At 44.6% G+C, this 27,481-nt stretch overlaps 1 protein-coding gene across 3 annotated transcripts in view; it reads right to left on the reverse strand.

Annotated features, from left to right (window-relative positions):
- Positions 1-27,481, reverse strand: part of PRICKLE1 (prickle planar cell polarity protein 1) — a 63,045-nt gene that overhangs the window by 7,089 nt on the left and 28,475 nt on the right. The window contains exons 1-2 of one of the 3 annotated variants that reach the window (XM_061361180.1): positions 6,793-6,904; positions 990-1,169 (exon numbers count right to left, since the gene is read on the reverse strand). In XM_061361180.1, coding sequence (XP_061217164.1) covers positions 990-1,121 — 132 coding nt within the window. In that variant the 5' untranslated portion in view covers positions 1,122-1,169; positions 6,793-6,904. Of the gene's footprint in view, positions 1-989; positions 1,170-6,380; positions 6,536-6,792; positions 6,905-27,481 lie in introns of those variants that run through there. The other 2 variants (XM_061361179.1, XM_061361178.1) reach the window with 2 other exon arrangements.

The raw sequence follows: 27,481 nt of genomic DNA on the forward strand, positions 1-27,481 counted from the left end.
TAAGATTCTTATAGATGCTCAAGTAAGCGATAAAAAGAATTTCCCTAAAAATAGCCCATAATTTGGAATTCCTGCTGACTCGTTACTTTATTCATGATAAGAAAATCACTGCACAGCAAAAAGGAGACATCTTCTGCACCTTTACAGCTATGCACTGTATTAGCTTGCCAGCTGAAGAAGGGTTGCTCTGACTCTGTCAGCAGATGGTACAGTCTGTTCATTTAACGCTGAAGTCTGAGATCTGGACACTACTGAGTGCACAGCTTCAGCACCGTTGGCAATATCATCAAGGAAATGAATACCATGAGTGGGCCATTTTAATCTCACATAGCAACTTTCCCATCAACAATTTCACTTTTACTTCCATTGCCACGATGTTTGTGATATTATAAAAGAAAAAGGGGAGAGGGGAAGGAACAGCCCAAGCACCCCGCAAGTGTCAGCTCCAGAGACTGTACAAGTGAAATCCTGTCATGAACAAATGGCAGGCATATAACTGTTTAAACAAGCGTAAAAGACATTACTACTTGTCACAATGACACTTTAGTTTATGTGCACTGTAGTAACATACCTGTTCTAGATGTCAAATGCCTAATTATCTGAAGACTTGTACAAGCGCAGTGAAGCACTAGCCAAGCAGCACAACGCCACAAGGTATGCCATGAGCTTTCATTTAACCTAGTAACTTATTTCAAAGAGAAATTTCTGTGCTGCTTTTAGACTTGACAATATGTACCTCTATGGTCTGTATTTATTGAAAGATCTTGACTGGGAACTGTATTTGGAACATAAAACTCCTCAGTGTTGAGGATTTTAGGCTCCCTAAACACAGCCTTATTGGAAGAGGAAACAAAACAAGGAGTGAAGAGTTCTAGACGTATTTAAGTTTCAACCTTTGTAAGAATTCAATTAGACATGTAGGAGCAGTGTACCCCTCCCTCAGACAGTCCTTACTAGGGTTACTTTAAAACTGCAGCAGCAAATGGTACCTGCTCTGGTCTGAGGCCTGGGGGGACCCAGGCATATTCTTCCAAAGCACAGCCAGAGTCATCGTCAGATGTTGAGCTTCGCTGACATCCAAAACCGAGATTATTGGCTTTGGGCTCCATCTCCAATGGCATAAGTGTGAAGTGTTAAATATTTCAGCTGCAGCTCATCAAGCAATTGATCTGGAGGAAGAGATTGACAGAGCTTTAATAAATTCAAACATGCAACAACTACTTATCAGTGTAAATGATCTTACAACAGTTTAGTATTCCTTGTGTCACCCAGACAAATAAATGACTGAAGCACCATTACAACTTGCTACAAGCAATTCAGAAGTGCTTAAAGTTATACAAGTACTCAAAAAGAAAACTCGACACTACTATGTTTGACAAACACAATGTGTTTCAAGATTAACACTTGTCATCTTTTACACTTTGGCTCATTTCACATCACAGGTTATACACGGGTATATTGAGGAAGACTCATTGAGCACATAATAACAAAAGGAATGACAGGAGCTCTTCCTGAAGTCATTACTACCACCAGCCTAGTAACACAAAAGACGCAACAAACACTTGTCAAAAGCTAAAGAAATTGCTGGGGAAAGACAGCTGTGCAAGTGGCATCCTGTTTGTCACAATCCAGCTGGATTCCTCTGAGAACTTCATTTTAGCTGTATCTGAGCGGAAGGGCAGTGGTCCAGTTAAGTATCTGAAATCCAAGTATGCCAGATTAGGCTCTGTAAAATACATCACAATTGTTCTGCTAATGTAAAACGCTACAGGAAGATGCTTCTCTTGATTCATGGAGCCTGCAAAGCTTTGCATCAGTGGGATCATTTTGAGTCACAACTGGCAAAGGCAGCTCTCAACAACATCTGTAGCATTCTGCATCTGAAAGCTCATTAAGATAAATATTTTACACTAATTTTAGCAGAAGTTCTTAGGAAACTCACACCAGGAATTTCAGTGAAATGCAGACAACCAGAAGCAAGGGGGATATATCCTGCCATGACAGGCACCCTGACCACTGAAACAAGTTGGCTTTGACAGTACAACATTCCATATGAGCTATGTCTTCCCCATTTCAGGCAATTCTTTCACCTAAACACAGATGCAATTTTGTCAGTAAAGAAAACTTTTATCTCTTTAACACTTGCTGGTGGGTCTAAAGGGGAGAGCAATCCAAAATCTTCCAGTGGGCCCCAAATTACATTTCCAGTCTCATCACCACCATTTTAGAGACAATAACTTGCTGATAGACCGCAGGTGAAAGAAAGATTTAAGACTGTACCCAAGTATTCTCCTGTTACTCAAAAGGAGTGTGAGGAACTGGTTAGTGCCAGGCTATGTTGATTCAGCACATAAACCCAAACCAGCTCCATGAAAAGTGGCCACTTGCATCCAAAGCTACAAACTCAGAGGAATGACGATATTCACTATTATGCACTCTTATCTACCCCTGTTCTCAGTACATCTACACATTCCCACACTCAATAAAAAGAGATGGGATTACTTCACTCTGCCACTGGGCTAGTGCTCAAAAAAAAACTAAGTGGTTTGTTAACTTTACTCCAGAAGCTTCTGGTTTGAAAACACTGGTTCACTGCTAAGATGCCAACACACTGTTACACTGCATTGCTGCACTGCAATGGGAGATTCATTTAATATTTGATGGGGCAAGCAAACCTGACAACAGGCTGTTTCTACAGTGTTTGTGAGCTGTCAGGCAAACTTCCGAAATCTCACTCTAGCTGAACAGGCTAGCAAAACAGCTTCTGAGCTGTTATTATTAACACCATATTACCATATTATTAACACCATATTGCGGTTTCTGTGAAGGAAGGTGAATAAACCCAAACTCAGTCCTAGAAGCTCAGTCCTGTATATTTAAAATAGAAAGACAGATATCCTGGTACATCTCTTCAGTTAATTCCCTTCAGAAACAAATGATAACACAAGTGGTACAAAACTGTTTCCTGTCTCCACATACTACTGGAAATGAAGTGTCAGGTATGGTTTTGTTACTGCTTGTATAAATTAGGGTGTGAAGAAGGAAGGACAGAGGAATACTGTGATGCAGTTAAGAAATGACTAGGAAAAAAGATAAAGGCAACAGTTCTCACTGTTGCAGATAGATGGAGATGCTCAGGTTGGCAGCTTGTGTTCTGCACCACCTATACCCATTCTTAAGTATAAAATCACTGTATCATTGAGAAGTCCAAGTCCTTCCAAGATGCTCTCAGTGGCAGATGAACTGTTTTACAATTTCCCATCAGAAGGAGGTAGACACCTGGTTTACAATCACTGACACCTAAACTAGTATTTCCAGTTCTTATAGCACTGCTATGAGATTTGTATTGACCAAACTGCCACTTTTCAAGGACTGACTTCTGCCCAATAACCCAGGAAGGAACGGAGGCACCTGGTGAAACACCCTTGACAACACTTTATCAGGCAGCCCGACCTCAACTGCAGCAGATCTGAAGTGTAAGTTAGGCAGAGACAGGTTCAGCTCTGCCAGTCTCCAGGTGCTCAAGTGGGCTGTACCCCAGCTCGCTCACATGGCACCCACCACTCAGAAGCACACAGGTAACTGAGTAATTGCTTCATGTTGATTGTTCAAAAGCCTTTCTGCATAGGATCAAAGGTTAACTTCTGACTCACTTTCCTGTCTCGAAAGACAAGGAAACCAAAATCTGAATGCATGAAGACTTGTCAACTTTTCTGAGGATTTTTGAACACTAAAGCTACACACTACTTCTGTGTGGCTGGGTAATGTTGGGATTTCATAGCATAGCAAAGGTATGTACATGAGTGCCGGAGCACTGGCCAATTCCAAAGGAAGGCAAGGCATTGGTACAAAAGAGACCACACTGCTTTTCCTCAAAGACTGATCCTGCCTGGGCCACCTTTAAGCCATCCATTTCAGACAGCACATGATCCATCTCCAACAAGAGAAAAACACAAGCCCATTTCCCAGTGATACAAAGCAGGTTGAAAGCACGGATGGTAGAGAATAAAGGAAAAATATACCTTACCTCCAACTGTAACTTTACAGTCAGGGTGCTCATCCCCAGATAAGGTGATTGGAAATGTTTAAAGTGAGGTTCATAAATCTCAGTTAACTAAGATTACTCAAAGGCCAGCATTCACTTTAAAAGAAAAACATTACCATATAGTTAATCATAGAATCAAAGCATAGTCTGGGTTGGAGGGGACCTTCAAAGGTCATCTAGTTCAATCTCCTTAATGTTAAGCCAGCTATAAAGCGACTGACAGTGTACCATATATTATCAGCATGGCCACGTCACAAATACTGCAGTGTTACTGAGCATGAGGTTTCTGCACTGGCCCAGCTTAACAGCAGGCTGTCTGCACAACTATTTTAGCAATTGCTTGTTTAGGAGTTCTCCTTCCTCTCCTGCTCCAGTGTAATTTGGTTTGCATTTTAAAACGACAGGGCTCTTCCTCCCTGCCCCCCAGCCGCACTCATCCTTCAAAGCGATCTGTTTAAAATGATTACATCCTAAGGAGGATTCAAATGAACATAAACAACAGCTGAAAAAATAAATGCTTTCTGAGGGATGAGTAGAAAGGTGGTCTTTCTACTCCTGCCATGACTTCTACCAAACACAGCAAGGAAGTTTTGTTTTGCTTTCTTAAAGTCTGTGGAACAGTTTGAGGTTTCGGCTCTGTTCAAACACTACCTCTCAAAAAAAGCTTCACAGCCTACAAGGAGGTATTTCACTGGCATCTTGACAACCATGAATAACATTATTGAATTAAGCAGCTAAATTCGATTTAAAAAAGAAAAGCAATTAATACATTTTTCCACTGATGTATTTAAACGACCATATTACAATTGAGCTCTTAGAAGCAAAGGCTAACTACACTCCTACTTAGTTACAAACCTCTTAGTACACAAAATAGTAGGATATCAAACTTCGAGCAAAGCTGAAGACCATAGGAAGGTTATTCCCTGCGCTCGGATTTCCAGCTCACTGGTGATGTTCCCCCCCGACCAGATAGAAGAGGTCAGGATTTGTGAGCACAGTCAGACAAACATCTCCTCGCCCATTCCCTGCTGTTTTACTCTGTCCTGCAGGGCAAATTGTTTTAACAACTTTTTTGTTAGAAGCCTTGTTAACAAGGCTATAGGGGATACAAGATGCATATCACATGCATCCATTCACAATGAAGGCTCAACGAGTTAAGATTAGCATGACCAGCCCATTCACCTGCTTATTTAATCCCCGGTGCACGATAACTACATTAGAAGAGGAAGGGTGTAATACAGCAACAATGAACCACCATAAAATAACTATTAATAATTTAAAGACCATTTCCAGTACATATCACCTGAACGATTAGAAAGTCCCATTCCCTAGCTACAGTACAAGTAATAGCTTGAGTAATGAACTACCCAGAGCAGTGGGGAAAGAAACTAAGCCCGTTCATTCAAACAGACCTTTAGATTGACCCTAGAAGTAAAAACTTCTTTCCCTTTCCTTAGCCGCCCTATAAGGACCAACAGAAGAGTTAACTGCCTTCCTCCTCTCGCATCCCAGCACAAAGATCACTTTTCCAACTGGAGGTTGGAGGATCGTTCTCAGGGTATTTTCTGGTGAGGAGCCGCACTGCGCAGACAGGCTACCTGCATCAACAAAAGGAGGAAGCACCGTGACAAAGCATCGCCCCACGCCAACACATCTGATTTGGGTGTATTATGCTTGGCACGATGTAGCAGTGATGGAAATACAAGCACATGCTGCAATTGGGCAAGAACCAAGCCTCTAGCCCAGGAAGCGGTATTCTCACGGATGCTTCCCCCCTCTCTCCTTACGAGAGGGGTGTACAGATTTAGAAAGACAGAAACCTTGCCTTTTACAGTCTCCCATTGATTTTTTTAATTCTATTTTAAACAGCAGCCAGACTTTACTCCAATGTACACACAGACTCAGGTTTCACCCCGTCACCTGTTGGCTCCCGAACAACACCCTTCTTTGTTAAGGCTCACAGCCCTCATTTGAGACAAGTTTCCAGAGAAAACACTTCAAGAAAGTGTTCAATAAGTCACAAGACTGAAGTTGTAAAAATCCCCCCCCAGAAAATTCCGTGCATAGCCCAGGTCGCTCTGACATTCACCCTGCGCCGGCCGCGCTCATCCCAGCGCACCCGGGGCGATGCCGTCCTGGGCAGGCAGCGCTCGCCGGGATAAGTGGGCTCTTTCCGTCCTGCTCAAGCTCCCAAGGACGCTGCGGTGGGACAGAGGTGCCCCAGACCCCCCGGACACCCCGCCCCGGAGCCGGCTCCGCGAAGGCACCGGCGCCCACCGCGCCTCTCGGGCGGGGGAGCCGCACAGGAGAGCGGATGCAAGGAACCGCAGATTACCTCCGTACAGCACCGAAGGAGCGGCGAGGCTGCTGCCGGCGGGGCCGCGAGAAGCGCGGAGAGGCGCTCCCCGCTGCTTCGGACCGAGCCCCGGGGCTCTGCAACCCCACAGACCCGGCAGCAGCGGCCGGCTCCGGGACGGGCGCGCTGCTCACGTCGGGCCGGAGCGCGGCTCCGGGGAGCGGCCAGAGCCAGTAAAAGAGGGGCAGGGGGAGAGGGGGGGACCCCTCCTCCTCTTGCTGGGTCCCTCCTGCTGGGAGTGCGGCGGGGAGTACCTGCACCGCCCCTCTCAGGGGAGTCAGGCCGGGGCGGGAGGGAACTGTCTCCCGAGCGCTCCTCCCCAACCGCACCCCGAACCCGCACCCACACCGCCCGCCGCCCCCCGGCATCCCCAGCGCCGTGCGCCCCTCACCGCTCCTCCGTCAGGCGGCGGGAGGAATTCCTCCTAGCGGCGATCTTCCCTTCCAAGCGCTGCCCAGGGGCGGGGGGAGGAGGCAGGGAGGGAGCGCAGGGGGAGCCGAGCCGGCGGTTGCAGAAGCAATAAATTTCTGCGCTCGGGACACGGCGGACGTGGGGTGAGCGACAGCGCTTTTGTGCGTGTTCACGCCCGAAACAGACTTCCCACCGCACCCGCCGCCGTGCTCCGGGCTGACCCGAGAAATTAAGGACTCGGATACGGGCGGGAAAACACTCGCTCCAGATCGCTGTGGATGAATAAAGATAATAAACATCAGCGCGAAGCTGGGACCAGTGCGAGCGGATGTCCATCACCACCTCCCCTGGCATATCCCAAGTGAGAAGGAGGTGCCCGAGCCCCCGCTCATATACAGACAAATAACTTCCGCGCTACTGGGGCATCTTCCGTATGCCCGCTGACAAACAACGGCCAGCCCTCACCTTTACACCCCCCACTGCCCCCCGTGGGCCTAAAAAGCCCCGGGGGGCGGTTGTTTGGCTTCAAAGCCTGGCGGGCAGCTCACCCTTTCCCTCCTCCCCCCCCCAGCACCATGAATGTAACCGTGAACACCGCGGTCAAATTTCCTCTTTCCTCTTCCCCCCCACCCCGCTCTTTGTCTCCCTTGGGAAGTCATTATCAAAGGGAATTGCATCTCGGGGTCAAAGCGGCAAATCCGCCCCTCCCCACTCTCACCCCATCTCCCTGCGAGGGGCAGTGAGCAGCAGCGGGCAGCAGCGACCGGACCCCAGCACGCCCCCTCCCCGTTACACCCCCGAGGTGCTGCGGCCGGGAGCCCCTTATCTGCCAGGCCCCGCTGTGCGGGACAGCACCGGGGCACTTCGCAGACGGTTATCGCTTCCCCCGGGAACGGAATTTACATACATCTAAATTCACTCTTCTAAATTGAATGGCTTTGCCCGCAGGGTACTAAGGGGAGCACAGGCGCGGCGGCTGCATCCTTGTCCCCATCTCTTGCTCCCATGGGCCCACCCAGCTCCAAGGTGTGCCGGGGAGAGGCCTTAGCCGTGCTCCCGCCTGCTGATTAACCATCGCCAGACACAGCCAGGCAGGCTGATGGACCACATCAGTACTGGGCTATCTGATCCCAAGTCACAAAGCCTTTCCTGGGTTAATGATGTCAAAACCAGCCGATCCCCAACACAAACCGACTGTGCCACAAGGTGTGTGTGCCCAGAGTCCTGGCAATTACACTTGGAACAGTAGGTGAACGAAGGAGGTCCCAGGCAGATCCAACCCCACAAAATCAAAACCACAGTCAGTGCCTCCTGCAGCAGAAAAAAATCTGCTGGAACTCCAGCAAATTACCCGGCTCTGATCCTTACACACCCCATTTCACTTCCACAAGCAGTTGCTCTGGTTGTACCACCTCCATTCTTAAGCAGCTACGTTGTTTTGAGGTCAAAGCCGTCGTATCACTCGGATGAACCAGAGATTTTGTCAGAGCTTTTGTCAGGCTGGCTTTACAAGACCCCGACTGTTTCTATTCTATTTGTTGGACTGAGCAGACCCCATCTGGTGGCCAGCTGAACATCTGCCAGCTCCATTCATCATTAATCAAAAATGGAAATGTCAGGAATAATGTTTATTCTTCCCCACTACACAACTGAATTAAATACCAACAATTTGCATATATTGTCTACTCTTTTTCCAGGGGTGCCTGACCTTTCTTGGTAGATCCCCACAGCGCGGGCTCATCGCGTCTGCACAGCACATTGCAGAAAGGAGAATATCTCATGTGGGGACTTTCTGCAGCACAAGCACCTCAGTGGCTGCAGGTAAGTTTGCAATGTTTCCTGACCAAGAGCCTATCGAAGCCAGAGACAAGCCATCCCCTTACTTTACTGCGCAGTCAAACTGTCCCTGATCTTGTGAACACTTTCCCTGACGCTGAAGTGCTGGAGGGTGCACCCAGACAGTTGGCTGCACTGCTTTTTTTCCCTGGACTTTTCTGGCTTTAGCACAGAAACTACTACATTGCTCTGGGCAATGCACTTAGAGATTACCAGGCCAAAAACAACCATTGTGATCTTCTATCCCAAAATAATGTGGTCATAAGGTTTTCCTAAAATGACTGTCTGCGTGAACAACACATTTGATTTTGATTTAAAAGTACCAGCAATGAACCCTGCTACAACTCCTGCTAAATCCACTACAGCCCTTGTTAAAGTGTTTCAAGTAGTCAGTTGTTTTAAACTTCTTTCTTTCTGGATTGCCGTGTTTCAGCGCTCAAATGCTGGATCCTAGGTACCCTTGAATGTTAGGGTAAAGAACCAGCTGTCATAACGCCCCTAGGCATTTGCAAATTGTGAAAGTCATTCCTGAACTATCTCTTTTGATTCGGGCTGCTTCCACAGGAACAAATGTGTTGCTATGAGATGTTTCTTATTCTCACACAACAAATACACAACATACATACTTGTTATGTGAAGCATAAACTACGCTACAGAAGTTGCCTTGAAAGAAAAAAAGCAAGCTAAAAAAAGACAGGCACAAACCAACTTGCCCTCTAAGGCACGTTCCACATTCTTGACTGCGGCTGGGTAGAGCTGATCCTTCAAACAACCGGATGCTTCCAGGGACCTGTAATCGATATGGAACCTTTTGCCCTAAGGTATTAGCACAAATTTAGCCTGGGTAACAACTTTCTTATACCACTGACCAGGCCAGGGGTGTTCTGGGGCCTGTAAGGAATTCGCTAAGCGTATCAGTGTGGCTTCCCACTTTGCAATTATCCACATCAGGAAACATCCCCCGAGATAACACTGTTAATTGCTACCTTGTTGGCAGTCGCAGAAGAGAGACCAAGGAGCAGAAAACGAATTAACCTCTTGTGCTTCAGAGGCAGCTTCTCTGGCAGGACAGTGGCATTATACCCACCTCTCAAGCCTGATTAGTTCCATGGATAAACGGAGGAGTTCACCCTCTACATCATCACCCTTTAATGATCACCACCTCCACTCCAAAAGTTTTAATTAAGCATCACCTCACTTGTTCATTTAAAGTAAAAAGTTGCGAGTCAGCTAGGAAAGGTGAAAGCATGCAGTAAGGTGAATGGAAGCTGGAACAACAGAAAAAAACCCAACCTGTGAGTAATGGTTCTTTCAGAGAAGTCAATGAGAAAACTACTCAAAACAAAGCAGGTTTCGTGTTTTGAAACAAAACAAACCAAGAGAGGTTTTGCATGTTTCTGACAGCACAGAAGTCATCCATGGAGTAGGAATTACAACTGCTCCCTCCCCAAGGCGTTATGCACAAATCAAAGCCTATGCCTGACTAGTTGGGTAGGCCCTTCAGGAATTTTAGGGACGGCGACTTGACCATGTATGGTCCTGCCTGCAGGCTGCAGCACAGGGAGCCCTAGGATGTGTTTATAGCACCAAGGTCCTTTCTACCTTCAGTGGCCCCAAGACTATGCCCTGAGGGAGTGAAGAGGCCAGAGTATGTTGGGTTGCATCAAAAGAATCATGACCAGCAGGTCGAGGGAGGTGATTCTCCCCCTCTGATCTGGTGAGACCTCACCTGCAGTACTGTGTCCAGCTCTGTGGCCCCGACAAGGACATCAACCTGCTTGAGAAGGCCCAGGAAGATGCTCATAGGGCTGGAGCATCTATCCTATGAAGACAGGCTGAGAGTTGGGCTTGTTCAGCTTGTTCAGAAGGTTCAGGAAAGACCTTAAAGCAGCTTCCAGTACTTAAAGGGGCTTATAAGAAATCTGGAGAGGGACTTTTCACAAGGGCTTGTAGTGCCAAGACACGGGAGAACGGCTTTAGGCTGGAATAAGGTAAATTCAGATTAGGTATTAGGAAGAAGCTGTGGCTGCCCCATCCCCACCAATGTTCAAGGCCAGGTTGGATGGGGCTCTGAGCAACCTTCTCTAGTGGAAGGTGTCCCTGCCCATGGCAGGGGGTTGGAACTTGATGATCTTTAAGGCCCCTTTCAACTCTAACCATTCTATGAGCAAGGGAAGCAGTTCCACCATGGTCTAAAGCTGATCTATTGGAAAACCTTACCCAGCAAAAAAGGCTGTTTTAGTTCCCTGAACCTGCCAGTGTTGGCACAAGGGAAAACCAGGATCAACTCCTGTGAGGCTGGACTCTTGTGGAGCTACAAGCTCAGTTGTCAATCTTGCTCCCTCTCTCCTCTGTGAAAACTGGGAGTCATGGGCCTTGCAAACACAAGGGCAAGAGGGTCTTGCTCAGATGGTGCTTAAACAGCCTGACCTCCACAATACTCAAACGAAATTCAGCTATGTGAAATTCATACAAGTGAAATTCAACTATGTTCACCTTGGCATGTCCAGAAACCTCCTAGTGCTCTCCCTGCTGAACACAGCTTTCTACCCATCCAAACGGGCAGTCTGGCACCACCAGCACATCACCACATGCTGTGGGAGCAGAGGCAGAGCAGTGCTGCTACTGACATATCGGGGCCTCTCAACTGTGTCACTGACTTGTGTCTCCTTGTGTGTTCGTTTTCGAGGCTGCAAAGGGCATAGAGGCAGCACCCTGTGAGTTCTGATGGCTCTTTGCCAGTTTTAAAGTAACGTTTTAAAATATAGAGAAAACCAGCTCTGTAGGAGACATGTAAAACACAGGAGATGATATGCAACAGAGAAGAAGAGTTACAGGGATTAAAAGGAAGTGTGCATATGAAATGCAGCAGGTTAAAAAAATATAGATGACTTTTGCTCACCACAGGTGACCAAGTCAGGGTGCTCAGTTTCCAGCTCTTTGCTGTATTCCCTGTGATCCTAACAGTCTGCCCTCTGCCTGCCTCAGAGCCTTTAGACCAGGGACAGTGCCACAGACAACTGTAGAAAGTAAGTGGTAACATCCAATGGACACAGTACCATCAGACAAAGTAGGAGACAACCAAGTAGCACTAGGAAATAGATAATACTTTAAAATAAAATGCTAATTTTTACCTGCCAAACCACAGCAGGGTTTGGCTTCAGAGCTTCAGAGGCATTCAGGGAGCTTCAGAGGCGTCCAGCAACCAGGCATCAAGGAGGGAACCAGTGCCTGAACAGGTTCCAGCAGAGAGCTATGCCAGCTGCCCTGAGGACTGGCCAGCATCAGCTACCGCATGATGGGAATGCATGTCTAAGGTTTACTTTATTTCCTTTTCTTAATGCTCTCAGAGCTGAAGACCAACAACACCTTTTAAAGCCGGGATCCTCCTCTGCTTCAGCAGCAAAGAATTAAAGTTTCATTAAAATACCCTTCCTCGCTGGATCGGGCCAGGACTTGCTCCTGATCCGACAGGTCTGCTGCTGTCTCTGGAAACTCTTAACCCCACAGGCCTTTCTGAAGGAGTAACCTTGATTTTATCATAATTGGCTCCGTGCAGCCCACAGTCACACAGGGCAGAGGCAACCACCCGGGTGCCCACAACCTGCCGCAACCACCGGCTGATGGGTGCCAGCGGTGCTCTCCTACCCACACCGGCACCCTCGCTTCATTAGCACCCGTTTCCCAGGCTGCAGGAGGCACAACAGAGCGCGTTGCAACAGCATGCGTCTGCAACGCTGCGCTGGTAGCAGGGGCTGACGCAGGGTGGAATCTCTGCCTGGGTTTTTAATAACACCCCAGCGCAAACACCATTATGCAATGGGGATGGTGCTAATGCGCTGTTTGCTTATGGAGGGACTTTGCAGCCAAGCACTGTGCCAAAGCCTGTGCGGGTGATGAATGATGTCACTCTTATCTGTGTCAAGCCCCATTCTCAGGCCTTGCCTCCGAAGGACTCCTTGCAATTTATCTAAATTGGTCTGGAAACTGATTTAGATTAAAAAAAGGAAACCATGCAAACTGTGTGGCTCTGCTACTATGGTCAACACACATACACAGACAAAGGGAGACTTACCCCAGGAGCAGGGCATCCATGTAATGAAACTAACATTTAAACTAGTATTCCGAGCGCTTTGTGAGGACAGGTTAGTTGTGTGAGTAATGCTCTGGTTACACTCAGTCTGCTCTATCAGTGGTGATGCTTTTCAACAGCCCAAATTTAGGAGGAAAACCCAGGTGTCTGTTTTCAAGTGAAGGCAGTGTTTGACATGGAGGATTACTGCTGCTGCAGCATCATATCCTGAGAAAACAAAACTCAGTTTTAAACCAAAGATGAGATTTTCAAAGGTTTGAGATAACCTCTTCTTGCTTAAAATCTGCAGGGTGAAGGAAATCTAGCAGTCACTGAAATAGGTACCCAGCAGTGCTACACTGCCACTGTGCAGAAGCCATACCCACAGCACACTACAAACACAAGGCAGAGAACAATGCTTAGATTAACTAGTAGTATATTCTACCAAATTAATCTCACAGGCCATCCTCAAGGCAGACAGTGATGCAAGGAGGATGTAATAAATGTCAGGTGGATAACGAGATGCATTACAACCTTATTAGCTTTCTTTAGCACAGCAGTTGTGAGACTAACAGACTGATGAACTGTCAAGACTGAAGTCAATGAAACCCTACCAAACGGCATCACCAGAAAAAGGTAAGTGTTTCAGTCTTTTGTATAGAAAGATCAACAGCTAAATAATTATCCAGGTAAGCACGGGAACAGTCCTCTCACTTCTTGTTCAGTAAACAAAAAACCCTGTCTTAAAGCTGGACAGGTTTCTACCTCAACAGTTTCATTGCTCTTCTATCTGGACAGCTGATCTTGTTACTGAGTTCTTGACTTCTAGTGTTTCTTTCTCACGTTTAAGAAGGCTTCTCATGGGCTAGGCAGCATCCAGGTGACACCCTGACTCCATACACAAATGCAGTTTTATGATGAGTTCCTGTGTTTTGTTGGCACCTTAAAACATGAATGATACCCAAATCTCCTTCCCCTTGTTATTCTCTCCTACCCTGTGGGGTGGGGAGCGGAGAAGAGGAATAAGAGAGTCTTCTACCTCTCACAGAACAACTTGAGTTCAAAGTGACCTTGGAGATCACCTAGATCCCACCCCCATGCCAAGGGCAGGGACACCCTCCACTACACCACCTTGCTCAAAGCCCTGTCCAGCCTGGTCTTGAACACTTACCTGGCCTTGAACATCTAACTGAAGCTCCTGCTGTAAGAGCCACAAAGGTTCCCTCCTCGCTCACATGTTCTTCTTGAATGAGTTAGAAATCTCTGTAAGCTGGCATCCTGCTAAAAATATTCCCACTGCTGTGTTTCCCCATGGAAGTGCTGTAATGTAACCCATTACCCCAAAATGGGCACCAAACCAACACCCATTTACATGCCTGGGAAAAAAATCAATGTTAAAGGGGCTTCATCCTTGGTACAGATTTCACCTTACTAACATTAATCTATCTATGACCAAATAAAATGTGGGGTAAACATACAAGTTTTAAGCTTGCTGCCTCTTCTCCTAGAGGATCATGATTCAGCTCATTTTCTAAGAAACCCAAGCAGGCTTTCTGCTCAACAGTCAGAAATGCCTATCTGAGTGGTTACATCCTTCCTCTCTTCTTCTTTTGCTCTCCCTAAGCATGATTAGTTTTTCTCTGCTGGTTTAGCTCCCAGAACTGGTTTGTTGCAGGATGAGTTGAGTGCAATTGTCAGTGTTAGGGAGGGGATGGGAGGAAAGCCCAGAGGGACAGTCCCACTCCTGGTCAGTAGCTAGCGATTATAACTACACTGATACATCAACACCACATCAAAAGGCAGCCAGGGAAGATGGCTTCACAAGCGCTTCTCTCTGTTGCCTGCCGAGTGTCCTTGGGATTATGGGCACACAGGCATGAACCAAGGAGAAAGATTGGGCAATAACTGCTGTATCAGTAAAAACCCCAGGCCTAGTAAAGTCACAGTCCAAAGGGTCCAATTTCTCCTCCAAGTATTTCCTTCACCACAGAGCTAGATGCTTAGGATCGAATGGTTAGAGGTACAATAGTTGCTCCTTTCCTTCTCTACATCTCCACTGCATTTAAAGTTCAGGTGAGCCAGGCAGGGTCTGTTCAAGATGCAAGTTATGCCTGGTCTTCAGCAGGATAACAGCAAAGACCTCAGTTAAATATTCAAATAGAAATCCAGTTAATTACATTTCTTGGCAGTCATTACCCTTTTCACACCAACTGTCAAGATACTTAATTGTAACTACAACAGGGAAAATCAGTTTAAGTCCCCTAAATAAGCAAGCTTCATCTCATCACCTATGTGACACTGCTATAGACAAGTCTGGAGCCTCTAATACACATGTATTTCCTTAACTGTAGACACAGAAATGTCTGCAAAGTGAAAGCTTTTTATAGTAATGAAAAACTTTATGTATTAAGCACAGTACAAATGAAGATTGTTTTTAGAATACTCAAATAGTACCCTTGACACAAGTGACCTTTGTACAAGCATCCATTTATCCTTAAGTCGTTACGGTACCGTCAGCTGCTGAAACAGCAACTGCTTGACAATACCTGACACACGATTCTCAGCTGGAAGACACCAAGCTTTAATCTACACCCACATGGGCTTGCCAGCATGTCCCAGCTTTTCTTACCAGCTTGCTCAGGAGGATGGATTCCTTTGGATGTGACCCTTGAAGTAATAATGCCTAGCTTTGAAAGGGTAACAGAGTTTAGTAGAAGTGAACAAGTGCTAATGCAATCTATGGCCACAAACAACACATGCTTCCGGAATAAACAACCTCCAACCCCATTTTTAAGAATGTATTTACATCCAGCCACTTTGAGGTGAATCATTTCACCATTGCTGTTAGCTCCAACATCAGAGGTTGAGGGAATCTGCTCAGGGGGCAGGGCACTTTCACAAAGGTAGTTCAAGATTAATTTCCGCAATTCTGCAGTTTTTACAGAAAAAGTTCATTCATTTTCAGGAAGAGGCAGCAGAAAAATCTCCAACCTTTCCACTACATAATGCTTTGGTATTTTTTAAACAGGTTTTGAAAGCAAATATTTGAGATAACAATGTGAACTCAAGGCAAAACCCTACATTTCAACAAATCAGGTTTTGTTAAGTAAAACCTGTTAATATCAGAGCTGCTTGGTATGACTTCAGATATGTCTGACAGGTGATTTGTCAAGACACGGTATTTTCACAGGTCTGAGAAATGGCAACTGTCACATACGAAGTCTATAAAAAGTCCTGGGAATATTCATGTATGTTTGTGTTAGTTTAAGTTTTCAACGATTCAGTACCTTTACACTTGCGTATTTTCCTGACTTGCTATCTTGTCTACAATAATCACTGCTGAGACAAGATTAACTCTCAGACAATTAGTAAGCAGAGGAAAGATGAGAATAAATGTTTCACAACAGCCATGTACCCATGACTCTCCAGCTTGATGTAATCTTCGGCTTTCTATGTTACATGCATATCCCTCCCTCCTCAGTCATCATCTACTTTCTCTTCAGTGGTACTCCTTCATAATTCTCTGAGAAGCAGAAGTGATGAGTCAACGATAATTCAGTGACAATTACATTGTTTTGTAAATGCAGTCGATTGACAGCTGGCCTGGACTTTATTTACACATAATATACTCTGAACCTTGTACTGGCCAAGTTTTAAAGCAAGAAACACTTTTCCCAACAAAAATCAGGGTGGGGATTTGGTAAAGAATCACTTTTTAGGTTTGGATGGCTGGCTTTCATCAACAGATATCCCACACATGCTTCTAGACTGGTGCAAGTTCCATTCACAGAAAGAGCACCGGAACAGATTACTAATGGGCTTATTAAAGAGGAAAAAATAAAAGGTTTAAAAAGACAACCTAGTTAAATTAGCTACAGTTTTGTTAAGGTTTCAGTTACAGAATGGAGAACTTGACCTTTTTGAGCACTGCCACTGCTTTCTCATCCAACTTGGTGCCATTATGCAGTTGGATTAGAAAGTCCTTCCTCAATCAATTCTTGGTGTGTTGATCACACAGTACCTAAAATGTGCCAGGACTTAGTTAAGATGCAAAGGTCCAGAGGGGTGCCTCCTCAGCACAAGTAAAACCAGCTCTCACAGTATTTTATGTAGCAAGTTTGCACCACATTACACTACAGAAAATAAGCAATGCCCATACCAACCCAGACTGGCTCTGTGCCAGGACCATAGGGCCTTAAGTGTTTCTCAGCTTCCTCCTGTAAATGAGATTAAGGCTGAATTTACTTCTTCACTACTTGCCATATGAGGAAGACCACTCTTGGAGAAATCTGCATAGCCAAAATCAGCTAGTGCAGCATCAGAAACATGCACTTGGCACAGCCTAAAGTACCCAAGGAGATGATGACTTATTAAAATTGCAGCTAGATCAACTCCTGCTTGATACTATTAGACTACGTCACCATAAAATGATTGATTCTTTAAGACATAAATGATCAAGTGGCATCAGCTGTGCCACTGGGATGACACACCTGTGAGAGGAACAGATGAATGAGGAAGAATGATGGGTAACATGGAAGAGTCCCCCAGCTTAGATGCAATAGTAAGACCTTCATACCTAATTATGATCTTATTACTCATCTGCCACAACTGCAATGGACAGGTTGCCTCCTCTTGATTTCTCTAGTCTACAGTGGAGCTAATGTAAAAAAGTCAAACTGAATCAATATGCTGATCCTCCCAGCAGTGGATTTTGAATACAGCCCCATTACCATACAGTGGAAATGACTGAGGTAAGTTTAGAAGTTGTAATTACCTGTAACTTTTCCCCATTAAACCCTGTATCTCTCAATGAGGATTTAAGATCATACATACTTCAACTTCTGTGTGGAGTTAATAACTTCACAAGAGACAAATAGTAGAACAGGCCATTCACATTTTGTGCTATCAACAAATAAATGCCGGAGAGCAAGTTTTTGGATCCAGATATTACCTCTAATTATACCTACCTCTATGAATAAATGAAAACTAGTTTGCATTTTTTTCCCTGATCATTAGTCTCATTTACAGAAGTGTTACGAGGCCACTTCTTTATCCATTAGCGTGAATTAAGCGATACCCTGCTGGGCACAGCACTGTTCAGACATGCTGACTGCGGAGCAGCTGCTCTCCTCCTTCGGTATTGAATGTTGATTAAGCATCATAGCACATGACACACACTGCAGGGCATATTGTGTGTCACACTACGACATACAACATTTAATGAGAACCCAGAGCAAATCCCACCATTTAGAAAGCCAATTTCTGCTCTGGACAGCAAGGCAATAATTAAGCACATGGTCTGTCTTGGGGAAGACTAAATCCCTTAGACAGGGGGCATTCTGGTTTTGGCACAACACTGACTACCTGAGGCAGACCTGTACATTTTCTTAGTTATTCTAAGCAGTAGCAAGTGCACCCATTGCCAAACAATCAAATCTAGTCACATTTTTTCAACAAGACACTTGTACTTTACCCTTGCAATTCTAATCAATGAAACAGAATGAAGCTCCTGTGTCAGTAGATGTATACAGAACATTAAGGAAAGACACAGCAGCTATGAAAACAGAGTGCACAATACAAACTCAGGTCCTTGAATACGGATGAAGGTTTTGTATCACCTTCCTGCAACTACCGACAGATCCCCAGCAGAACCTTTACATACTTTGTCAGCTGTCTGCATCTGAAAGAGCATGTAAAGATGCACCTTGTCTTGCAAAGATGCATTACTTACCTGAACTCTACTTTGACAATACTGTGAAATAGTGCACCATTGTATTATAAACATTCCATTACTTTGTGGAGGCAAAACTTCACAACAGTGGAGAAATTAATGTCACACCATTCAAATTTATGGAGAAATTCTAGTTATTTTACAAGAAAACATGTTTCATGATAACAATGACACAAGAATGCTGAAAACACTGCTGCCTCAAGTTATCTGCAAAGCAGCTCCACAAAATACTGACAACGATCAGCTTAGTTTATTCTGAATGACTCGAACTTGATTAGTAAAGGTTTTGGTTTCTCCAGGAGAGCAATGCAGCAACGGTATCCACTTTTCCAGCCAAATAACATGTTTTGCCCTGCACCGGGCTCTCTTGCTTCTAGGCACCAATGTAAGCAAAACAGGGGAATGCCTCTGGGGAGAGCAGGCCAAGTTTAGTCACTGGAGTTGATCTAATTACTGTCATAGTTATACATCTGTTTTAAAGAGCAGAGCTAGCACCCTCCTATGAGAGGGGTCAGAAGAAATTAGACTTCATTAATCAGAAGAATGATGAAGCAGCATAAAACATAACCCGCTCGTTTTTCTCTACTGGTCACAATACAGTCATGTTTGCAGGAGAACATCATATGATTAATAACAAGGGGACAAAAAGTTTTACATCTACAACTCTGTCCATGGAAACAGCTAAAAAGAGATATGAAGAAAATAAAGGGAAAAAAAATATCACAGAAGGTCTCCAAATTGCATGCTCTCTTTTTTCTCCTCCTACAACCCCAGGGCACAAAGACAGATTGGGTGGACAGAAACCACTTCAGAGAGTAGGCTTTATATTAAAAGGGGTCCTATCTTTTAAACTGAGAACAGACCTAAACCTGAGAAACAGGCTGAGGTTACAGCAAAGATCTTTGTGAACTATGTTGCTGGTTTCGATGATGGCTTCAGCCTTCCTCCCATGCCCTCAGTGAGAATGCTTCAGTAAAGGGTTAGAGATGATGCTACCTTTCAACACTACTGTAAGGCAGCGGTGCCTAACTTTATTTCTGGGTAGACCACTGGTCACAGTTGGGTCTCAGAAAGGGCTACCCACTATAGCACTGCCTCATCCCAGCTCTTGGTTTTAAATCCTAGATTAACTTCTCATGTCCTATGTATGCATGATAACCTGTGTATTTACCTTGTAGGTGTGGAACGGTGTTCTGGGGACTCCTACCCCACTGTTCCCTTTGGAGACACCAGGAAGAAAGCCCCTAGGCACAGACTGGGTGGACATCTGTAGTGTGCAGGTCACACTGAGCACTTTGACTAGAGGACAGTTCTAAGAGCCTTCAGTCCCACCCCAGGAGAGCATTCACGCTGGAGAACAGGCTGGGAGAACCAGCAAGACATGAGCCATGAGCTTTTGGTGCAGTTGCAGCTTGCGCAGTGCCAAATACAGCCAGCCAAGAGGCACTTCATGTACCTTGACCCTCCTTGGGTGGGAAGGACACTGCAGCCATGTCTGCACTAGTAAATTAAACTGGGCCAGGGCACAAGCTCAAGACACCATTTCACTAGTGGTATGCTCTATGATTTGATTCTGAGTAACTAGCACTACTGGACAGTGTGTGGGATATTGGAAAGGCCATGGACCATTCCTACCAGGTGGGCCAGAAAAGAGTTGGGTTTGGATTTCATCACAGTGCTCCAGTGCTGTTTCAAAGAGGCTTTGAACTATTCTGCCCATGCTTTCATGTAGTACCTCAACACATACAACGCGCATTGTCAGCTCCCTGATGAGTATTTCAGTCACACTGAAAGGGAAAAAAAGGCACTCCACCAAACAGCAATGTCTCTGCAAAGGGCATGTGTGTGGTAGGGCACACAGCACAGTGCCAACTATGGGAAAGGGGTATGCAGCATGGATTTGGGCAGCCTGGCACCTGGTCTTGGGGCAGGGGACCAGTTACTGCTAAATAAAACACTGCCCAGGCAGATGCAGTCTTGGGCTTCTGAGGAGTCTTCCACTGACTTTAATAAACACATTTAAAATGTGGAATGGCAGAATAACTGCTGCCTTCCCCACATTTTTAGGCTCACATAAGTTTCCTTATAAAACAGAATTTTGGAACCATGATTTACTCCAACCCAAGTGCTGGGAGTAGTTGCAAACTTCAATGCAAAACATTTATGTTTTAAGATACTTTCAGAAACTCATCCATCATTTGGAAACTTTTTGATAGAACGCAATTTTTAATAAAAAAAGCTTTTAACTATACACATTTGAGAAGCAAATGCAGAAAGACCATTGTTACAAGACTGAAAAGGAAACTAAATTAGATTTGAAAATAGTTTTTGGAGTTACAATGCATTTTTTCTTAATGTATTTTAGACTTACTCTAGTTTACAGTAAATGCAAAGAAGTAAAAAGACTTTCAATGTCATTCACACAGATATTAATTTCAGAGGATACTGCTGTTTTCAATCATGTTTAACAGTGCTAATTTTTCCTCATTATCAGCAAAACAAAGTAAGTACATGCTGAGGATAAGGAAACATCTTTGTTTATCTTCAGAATCATGTGCTTACCAGAACTAAAGCATATATTTGCCACATGTCAGCCCCTGCCCCCCTCCTTTAAATTACAAATTCATTAATATAACACAGCGGTGCTATATTGTTAGCAAGAATAAAGCACGTTTTAAAGAGCAATTAAGTGGGATAAAAATACTTGGAGGGAAAGGTTTTCCACTGCAGCAGTGTCTCAGGGAGACCAAAGGGGAAACCTGACACGGAAGAATGTCAGCCTGAACTTGATTAATTTGTACCCAGAGCAATGTGTCCCGTCCCCCACTGCAATGGCAGCAGCTTCCCACATCACTTTGCAATACCCCTCCTTACAGTTTCCTTTTGTTCCACAGGTTGTCCATGAGATGGATCTGTTCAGATTGATGTATTTAATAGAGCCATGTTTTCCCTGTTATTGTCCCAAACTTCCCAACTCAAACCATCTGCACTTATGTGTAGCTTGCCAGAGACGGCTTCTTTGCCAAACAGATTGTGCAGGATGAATATGCAATGTCGCAGTCCAGAACACGCAAAGCCAACTCAGCTCCCACAAACAGCAGCTTTGCCACAGGACCCACGCTGTGGTTTCCTGGGATGGTCACACTGACAATATCAATAGTCCAGGACAGGGACATAGCACGGCTCAAAACCAGGTCAAATCTGAATTTTAGTTTCCTTCTCTTTGCTTTTTTGGCACTGATACTCGAGACAAGAAGTCTAATGGTTCAGTTTTACGGCTTAGAAAGAAAAGCCTTGAAAAGCTTGATCTCTGCTTTAAATGAAAGCAGATTCTCACTTGCACAGAAGAAGCCTAGTGCTTAACAGTGCTTTGCTTGCAAACATTGTTATGCTGTTAAGACAAATGTTGCATTTTTAGAGACAAACATATCTATGAGGTTTAATGTAGAAGAGAATATGTATTTCTATAGTGAAATGAAAACAAAGGTTTGTGAAATACTTTAAAAAAAAGTAAGGAAATGTAACAGTGAAAAAATGTTACATATATTCTATGAAGATGCTAAGTATATCCTCACAACTCCTTTCCCTTGGGAGTTAGGATGCTCAGCAAGTTCGGCTCTTAAATCAACATACATTTATTATTTAAGTTATATTGTCACTGCTTCCTTTCTGTTCTGTGAGAGCACGGCACAGCTATTCCAGGCTTCCAAGCTTGGAAGCAGCATCTTTAAAGCGTGAATATTACATTACCCACACGCCTACTAGACTAGAGAGAAAACACTTCTGCTGCATAGAAAGACTGACAACTCTAAACATGCTACAATAAAAAGCAAGACCTGATAAAAATTCCATTACTTGCTTATCTGGAGGGATTCTTCCCAGTTCAAAGGGTCAATTTCCCAGCAGGGCACCAGTGCTTATCAGCTAGCTCTGCTGAGCCTTTCAGTTGCAAAGAGAAGTGTTGCTTCCAACTGGCATGACAATGGCACTATTAAACAGGCACTTCAAAGATATAGATGCTGTAAATGCTTTGATTTTGCCAAGTTCTCTATGCCATCAGTATCCAACAGACTTTTTCATGCAGAGGTCAGTCTTCACTAGGCAAATGAAAAGCAGGTAATAAAGTAAGTCCTGTGAAATGCAGCAAATCTATCACATGCCTCTATTCCTGAAACAGGTCCTCACGTTTTCCTAGGTACACAAAAGACCATACTTAATCAAGAGAGAAATTGGACTACTACAGCATGAACTTCAACTAACTTGCTGCAGGGAGCCAGGGCCTGGAACTTGCTTATATCCCACAGTCCTGCAACCCTCCTTCCAGTGGAAGAAAACACGCTGACAGCAGAATGGCTGAGGAGAAGCTGCATGAATGGGCATTCAGAAGAGAAGATTTATTGATTAGCTGCATGGATGACACCAGCCTGGATTCATTTTAAGCTGGCCGCACAGACAGATGATTAAAGGGACACAGGGCTTGTTTGTTATCTTACTATATGGAATGAAGATGAGGAGACTGGGCGCAGTCAGTGTGGACAAAACGGTCATTCTCCAGTTATCACAGGATCATGTGGTATCGATCACACATGTTAAGGTGCATACGCAACCACCCAACAACTGCCAGTTTGCATCAGCGCTGGATGCATGTACCTTTATCTACATCTTAGATGACTAGCCTCAGACCTCTCCCAGCATTTGATCTGTGACCTTTCCTTGCACGTAAACCACATGTTTTAAGGAAAACTCCCCTGCCCCAAGAGCAAGAAATTTGCACATCATTAAACTTTTGAAATTCTTTTTCTCTTAGCTTTCATCCCACTTTCTCTGGAGCAATGTCCCAGAGTCCCAGCCCTGCTTTTTTCAGGCCAGCCATCTGCTTGGATGGAGCAGCATCCTTTGGAAAGAGCTCTGCAATCTTTTTTGAACGTCTGCAGTGCAGTTCCTTCGACCTCTTAGCTTGTAACCTCTGGGACACCAGTAATAAGATGTGCCAGAAAAGACTGCAACAGTAAGAAGCTTCATTTTCACGTGAAAGAGGATGTGTCAGGAAGCTTTTCAATCCCAAACATTTCCTGTCTGATCAACAGGCCACAGTTTACAAACGTGATCCACAGCAAAGAAAGTCCATCTACTCTAAAGCATGTCTGCTGAAAGCACAGACACGCTGATTAAATTAAGCTTTAATTGTAGAAAGCAGTTTAAACTCAGATAGGGGCTAGATTCAATCTTCACTGAAGGAATTATCCTTTTTCTAGTTACTCTAGTTCCCTTCAGATGGGAAAAGGAAACTTTCACTCGGACTTCCCATGCCTGGTTTATGCAAGCATGATTAAGAAGGGCACAAGATAGAAATGAAAGCTATTGTGTTATCGCACCCCAGTAAGTTACACCATACCAGCAGAGCCCCACATACTTGGGACCTATCCCAGCAGCAAAGCTGTAAGAGCACTTTTTGCCAACACATGACACCTTGCAGAGACTGCAGTTCCCTCACCTTAGCCAGCAGGGAACACAAGTATTCCCCAGTGCATGCCAGTAACACAAGGCATGCTGTAGTTTTCATAAAATTGACCAGGGCAAAATAAACCCTGAATCTACACTGTTGACAGGCTGATGTGGACATAACATGCAAGTTAGAAACAGTTTTGTCTTAGGGCTTTATTCCATCTCATCTAACATTTATATATCCCCTCCTTCCATGCCCCAGGCAGCAAAGAAGTGTATCTGAAGAAGTATATGTGGGTGTGACTTGCACACAGGTAGTCTCTCTTCCTCTCTTTTGTCCTCTCCCTCCCGCCTCCCTTCTTTTCCATTATCTTTCAATTAGTCACAGGAGTACAGCAAAACACACAGTTCTCTGATCCCTTAGATGATCTTTTACCTATAAACATTATTAGTACCTGCCTTTTCTCCAGGAGGAGCAATCTTTTCAGAAAGAACCTGCTTTTCAAAGAAGAATGAAGGCAACAAAACTGGAGGAGCAGGCAACAAAATTAGGTAGGAGGTGTTATAAATACTCATGCTAACAACTCCTAATAAAAACACCACTCTTTTTTCCATCAAAAATATGCAGAAAGGACTCTCTCAAAGCTTAAAGGCAAGAAACTGTGTGGAAGTCTACCAAGTGAGTACTGCTATGCTGTAATGCAACCGTGTACACCAGCAGTCCCTCCTCTGCAGATGCCCAGTTTCTTTAGCCCTCAACACTTGAGTGCCAGAGGCACCCTGCACAGAGACGTTTTTGTGCCTCTGTAAACATGTTGTTTACACTTAGAAACAGAAAGCATTTCAATACAAAACCATGTACTTCGGCCCCATCATCTGTACCTCCCCAGCCACCCACTACCATGCTTTGCTAGAGGATTCTTTAAGCCTGTGACAAAGGAAGGGCTTTTTACTCCAGTAGTTGCCAGGGATCATGCAGCCATTTCCCTCCATTAGCAGTTAGATGAAACATATTAATTTCTCCCTTTAGAAGAAATTCTAAGCTAGTATTACTGAAAAGTGATCCATAATCCCCAGGGATCTAACAAAGTTTAGCAGGCTTTACAGGAAGAAAAAAATCCAGTGTTAAGACTCCAAGTTTAGGAAGTACTACATGCTCTCCAGAGCCGTGAGTTTTCCACCTATATTGCATACGTCTGTTTAAAACAAGTCATTTTTAGGGCATTTAATCACCTTGCCATTGTGCATTGGTTTTGGCAAGTTTTATAGTAGAAAGCTATGGGCCAGAAGGCTAAGATGCAGTGATTTCTAACTTAGGGAGTACAGTTAATTTATGCCACTCTTCCAGTACATACATAAGCGGGGACCTGACTGACAAAACAACTCTATCACGAAAAGCTTACTTAAGATTTCATCAGCTAATATCTAGATGATAACACTGCTTTATCTTCAGTACAACCTGTCACTTGCAACTTTACTTGAGGAAAAAGCAACAAAACATAGAAATAAGATTTCGCAATGTTCAATTTATCTTGAAACATCTCTTTACTGGACTAAGATACAGCAAGTGTTTATTAAAAATACCACATGCCTAACTTTATAGTATAACACATAAGCAAGCCAGGATAATGCTGGAAACAGGACAAAGCAAGATTTGGTATGTAAAGTTTTATAAGAAATGGATGGATTAGGTTTTCTAAAACAGTTTCTACTGATGTAGAAGAGCTGATCTCATTAATGTCATTATCTTAAGTTACTCCATCATTACCCATTTGGGTTTTCTCACATTGCTCATCACCTTCTAAGCATGTCTCCCTAAGAAAAGTCTTGCTGGAGAGTTCATTCCATGGTGTTATTAAGAAGAAAGCTTTATGTCCTTTTCTGCAGTTTAAGGTTCACAGCTGCCCACTTGTTTCCTGTTTCAAAGTGGAACACCAGGCCAGTCCATGCAAAAGTTTGAAGGGTTCACAACTTACATATGACTCTAAACGGAGTCAGGAGAAGGGAATAAGGCGTCAAGCAACATGCCTTTTGCCATATGGCAGCTAGGCTCCTCACCCAGCTCAAGAACCAGTACTTGAAATGATAATGTACAAAGAGTTATAACTGTCTCAGACTGGATCCCTGAGCTCATGCATCTGCAAAAGACATGCGTGCCTACACTAAGCAACGTATCAGAAAGAAAGATTCATAAGCTAGTGGAGACTCAAGCTCATAAAACCACATGAAGCAGTGCAGCTGGATGTTCAGTCTGGGCCAGCAATGATATTTCTGCATTTACATAGCTCTTGTGCTGCTAAACTTGGATGTCTCTACTGCATTCCCCAACAGCTTCTGCTTCCAAGTGCAGCCAATCTGGGAACACTGGGAACACACATCTGGGGTCTAGAAATGCTCAGTCAAAAAGTTGACAGGATGAATCACCGTCTTCCTGCCAGCTAAAGTATGGAAGAGATTTTATCAACCTCTTTTCCCATCCCCCATCCTAACAAGCAGCCCTGATACCCAGGAGCAGAAGGGAGGATTCAGGTGCACAGAAGACCCAGTGCAGACAGCGTGGACCTGGAAATATGTGCTCACCAAAGAAAAAAAGATACCAAATTAAAAATAAAATGTGGGAAGTGCAAAGCTGCCCAAAGGTCAACTTAAGTAGGACTTCAGTTCTTGACAAAATGCAGGAAGAATTGTTGCTTCCAGTTAAACCTTTGAATACGGGGGAGGCTATGGCGGCTTTAGATGCAAACAGCACTGATCTAACAAACAGCTTAAAACTTATACTGAAGCTATATTTTAATTATTTCCAATGGGATAAATAATCAGCAAAGTCAGCACTGGCAGTGTTGGGGAAAAGCCAACACTAATGCAGCAGATTGAGCCAGGACTTCAGAAATTGGGAGTAAAGCTTCTTAGGGAGGACTGTAGCCCTAGGCCAAAACATAAGGCACTGCTGCACAGAGCAGCGAAGGGAAGGGCAACAGAAGACAACTTCCATTAAGTCACGTAAGTTACTGGAACTATGTACAGGGAGTGAAAACTACTGGGTAGAGAGGTCTGACCACACACCGGAGGCTCTTTGAGACTGCTTTCCATTTGCTTCCTCTTTTTTCCATATTAGAAAGTTAATATTGAGGCAATTCAACCACATTTTGTTTGTTTTGCCTACTTGAAGTGCTTTCTTTTCAAGCACAGAAGGCAGGAGACAGAGGAACACCGAGTGTTCTCCCACTTCTGCTCCCTGCACTCTGTTCTGGAAGACCCTCATCCCCAGGCTACAGCAGTGCTGGGAGATTCCAGGGCCTGGGACAGCAGAAGAGGGCTTTGAAACAGCATCTGCACTTCCAGAGGCTGCCCTTGCAGTGGACACAATCCTGGGCAGAGCCACCTTCCCTCAAATGCCAGAGCTTTCAGAACAGCAAGCCAGAAATCTGTGATACACTGTGGTAAGAGAGGATGGGCTGCTCAGTGGAGAACATACTCTGCTTTACACAGAGCCAGCACCTTCTGCTTGCTCCTCTGCCCAAGGCTTAGGGATGCACAGCATCACCACCAGGTTTTGCATCAGATTTCTTTCTGCTTAAGATCTAA

The sequence above is a fragment of the Neopsephotus bourkii genome, unplaced genomic scaffold (assembly GCF_033783945.1).
Source record: "Neopsephotus bourkii isolate Nb327-2 ecotype Australia unplaced genomic scaffold, CSIRO-AGI_Nbou_v1 NB_1053, whole genome shotgun sequence".
Taxonomy (NCBI): Eukaryota; Metazoa; Chordata; class Aves; order Psittaciformes; family Psittacidae; genus Neopsephotus; species Neopsephotus bourkii.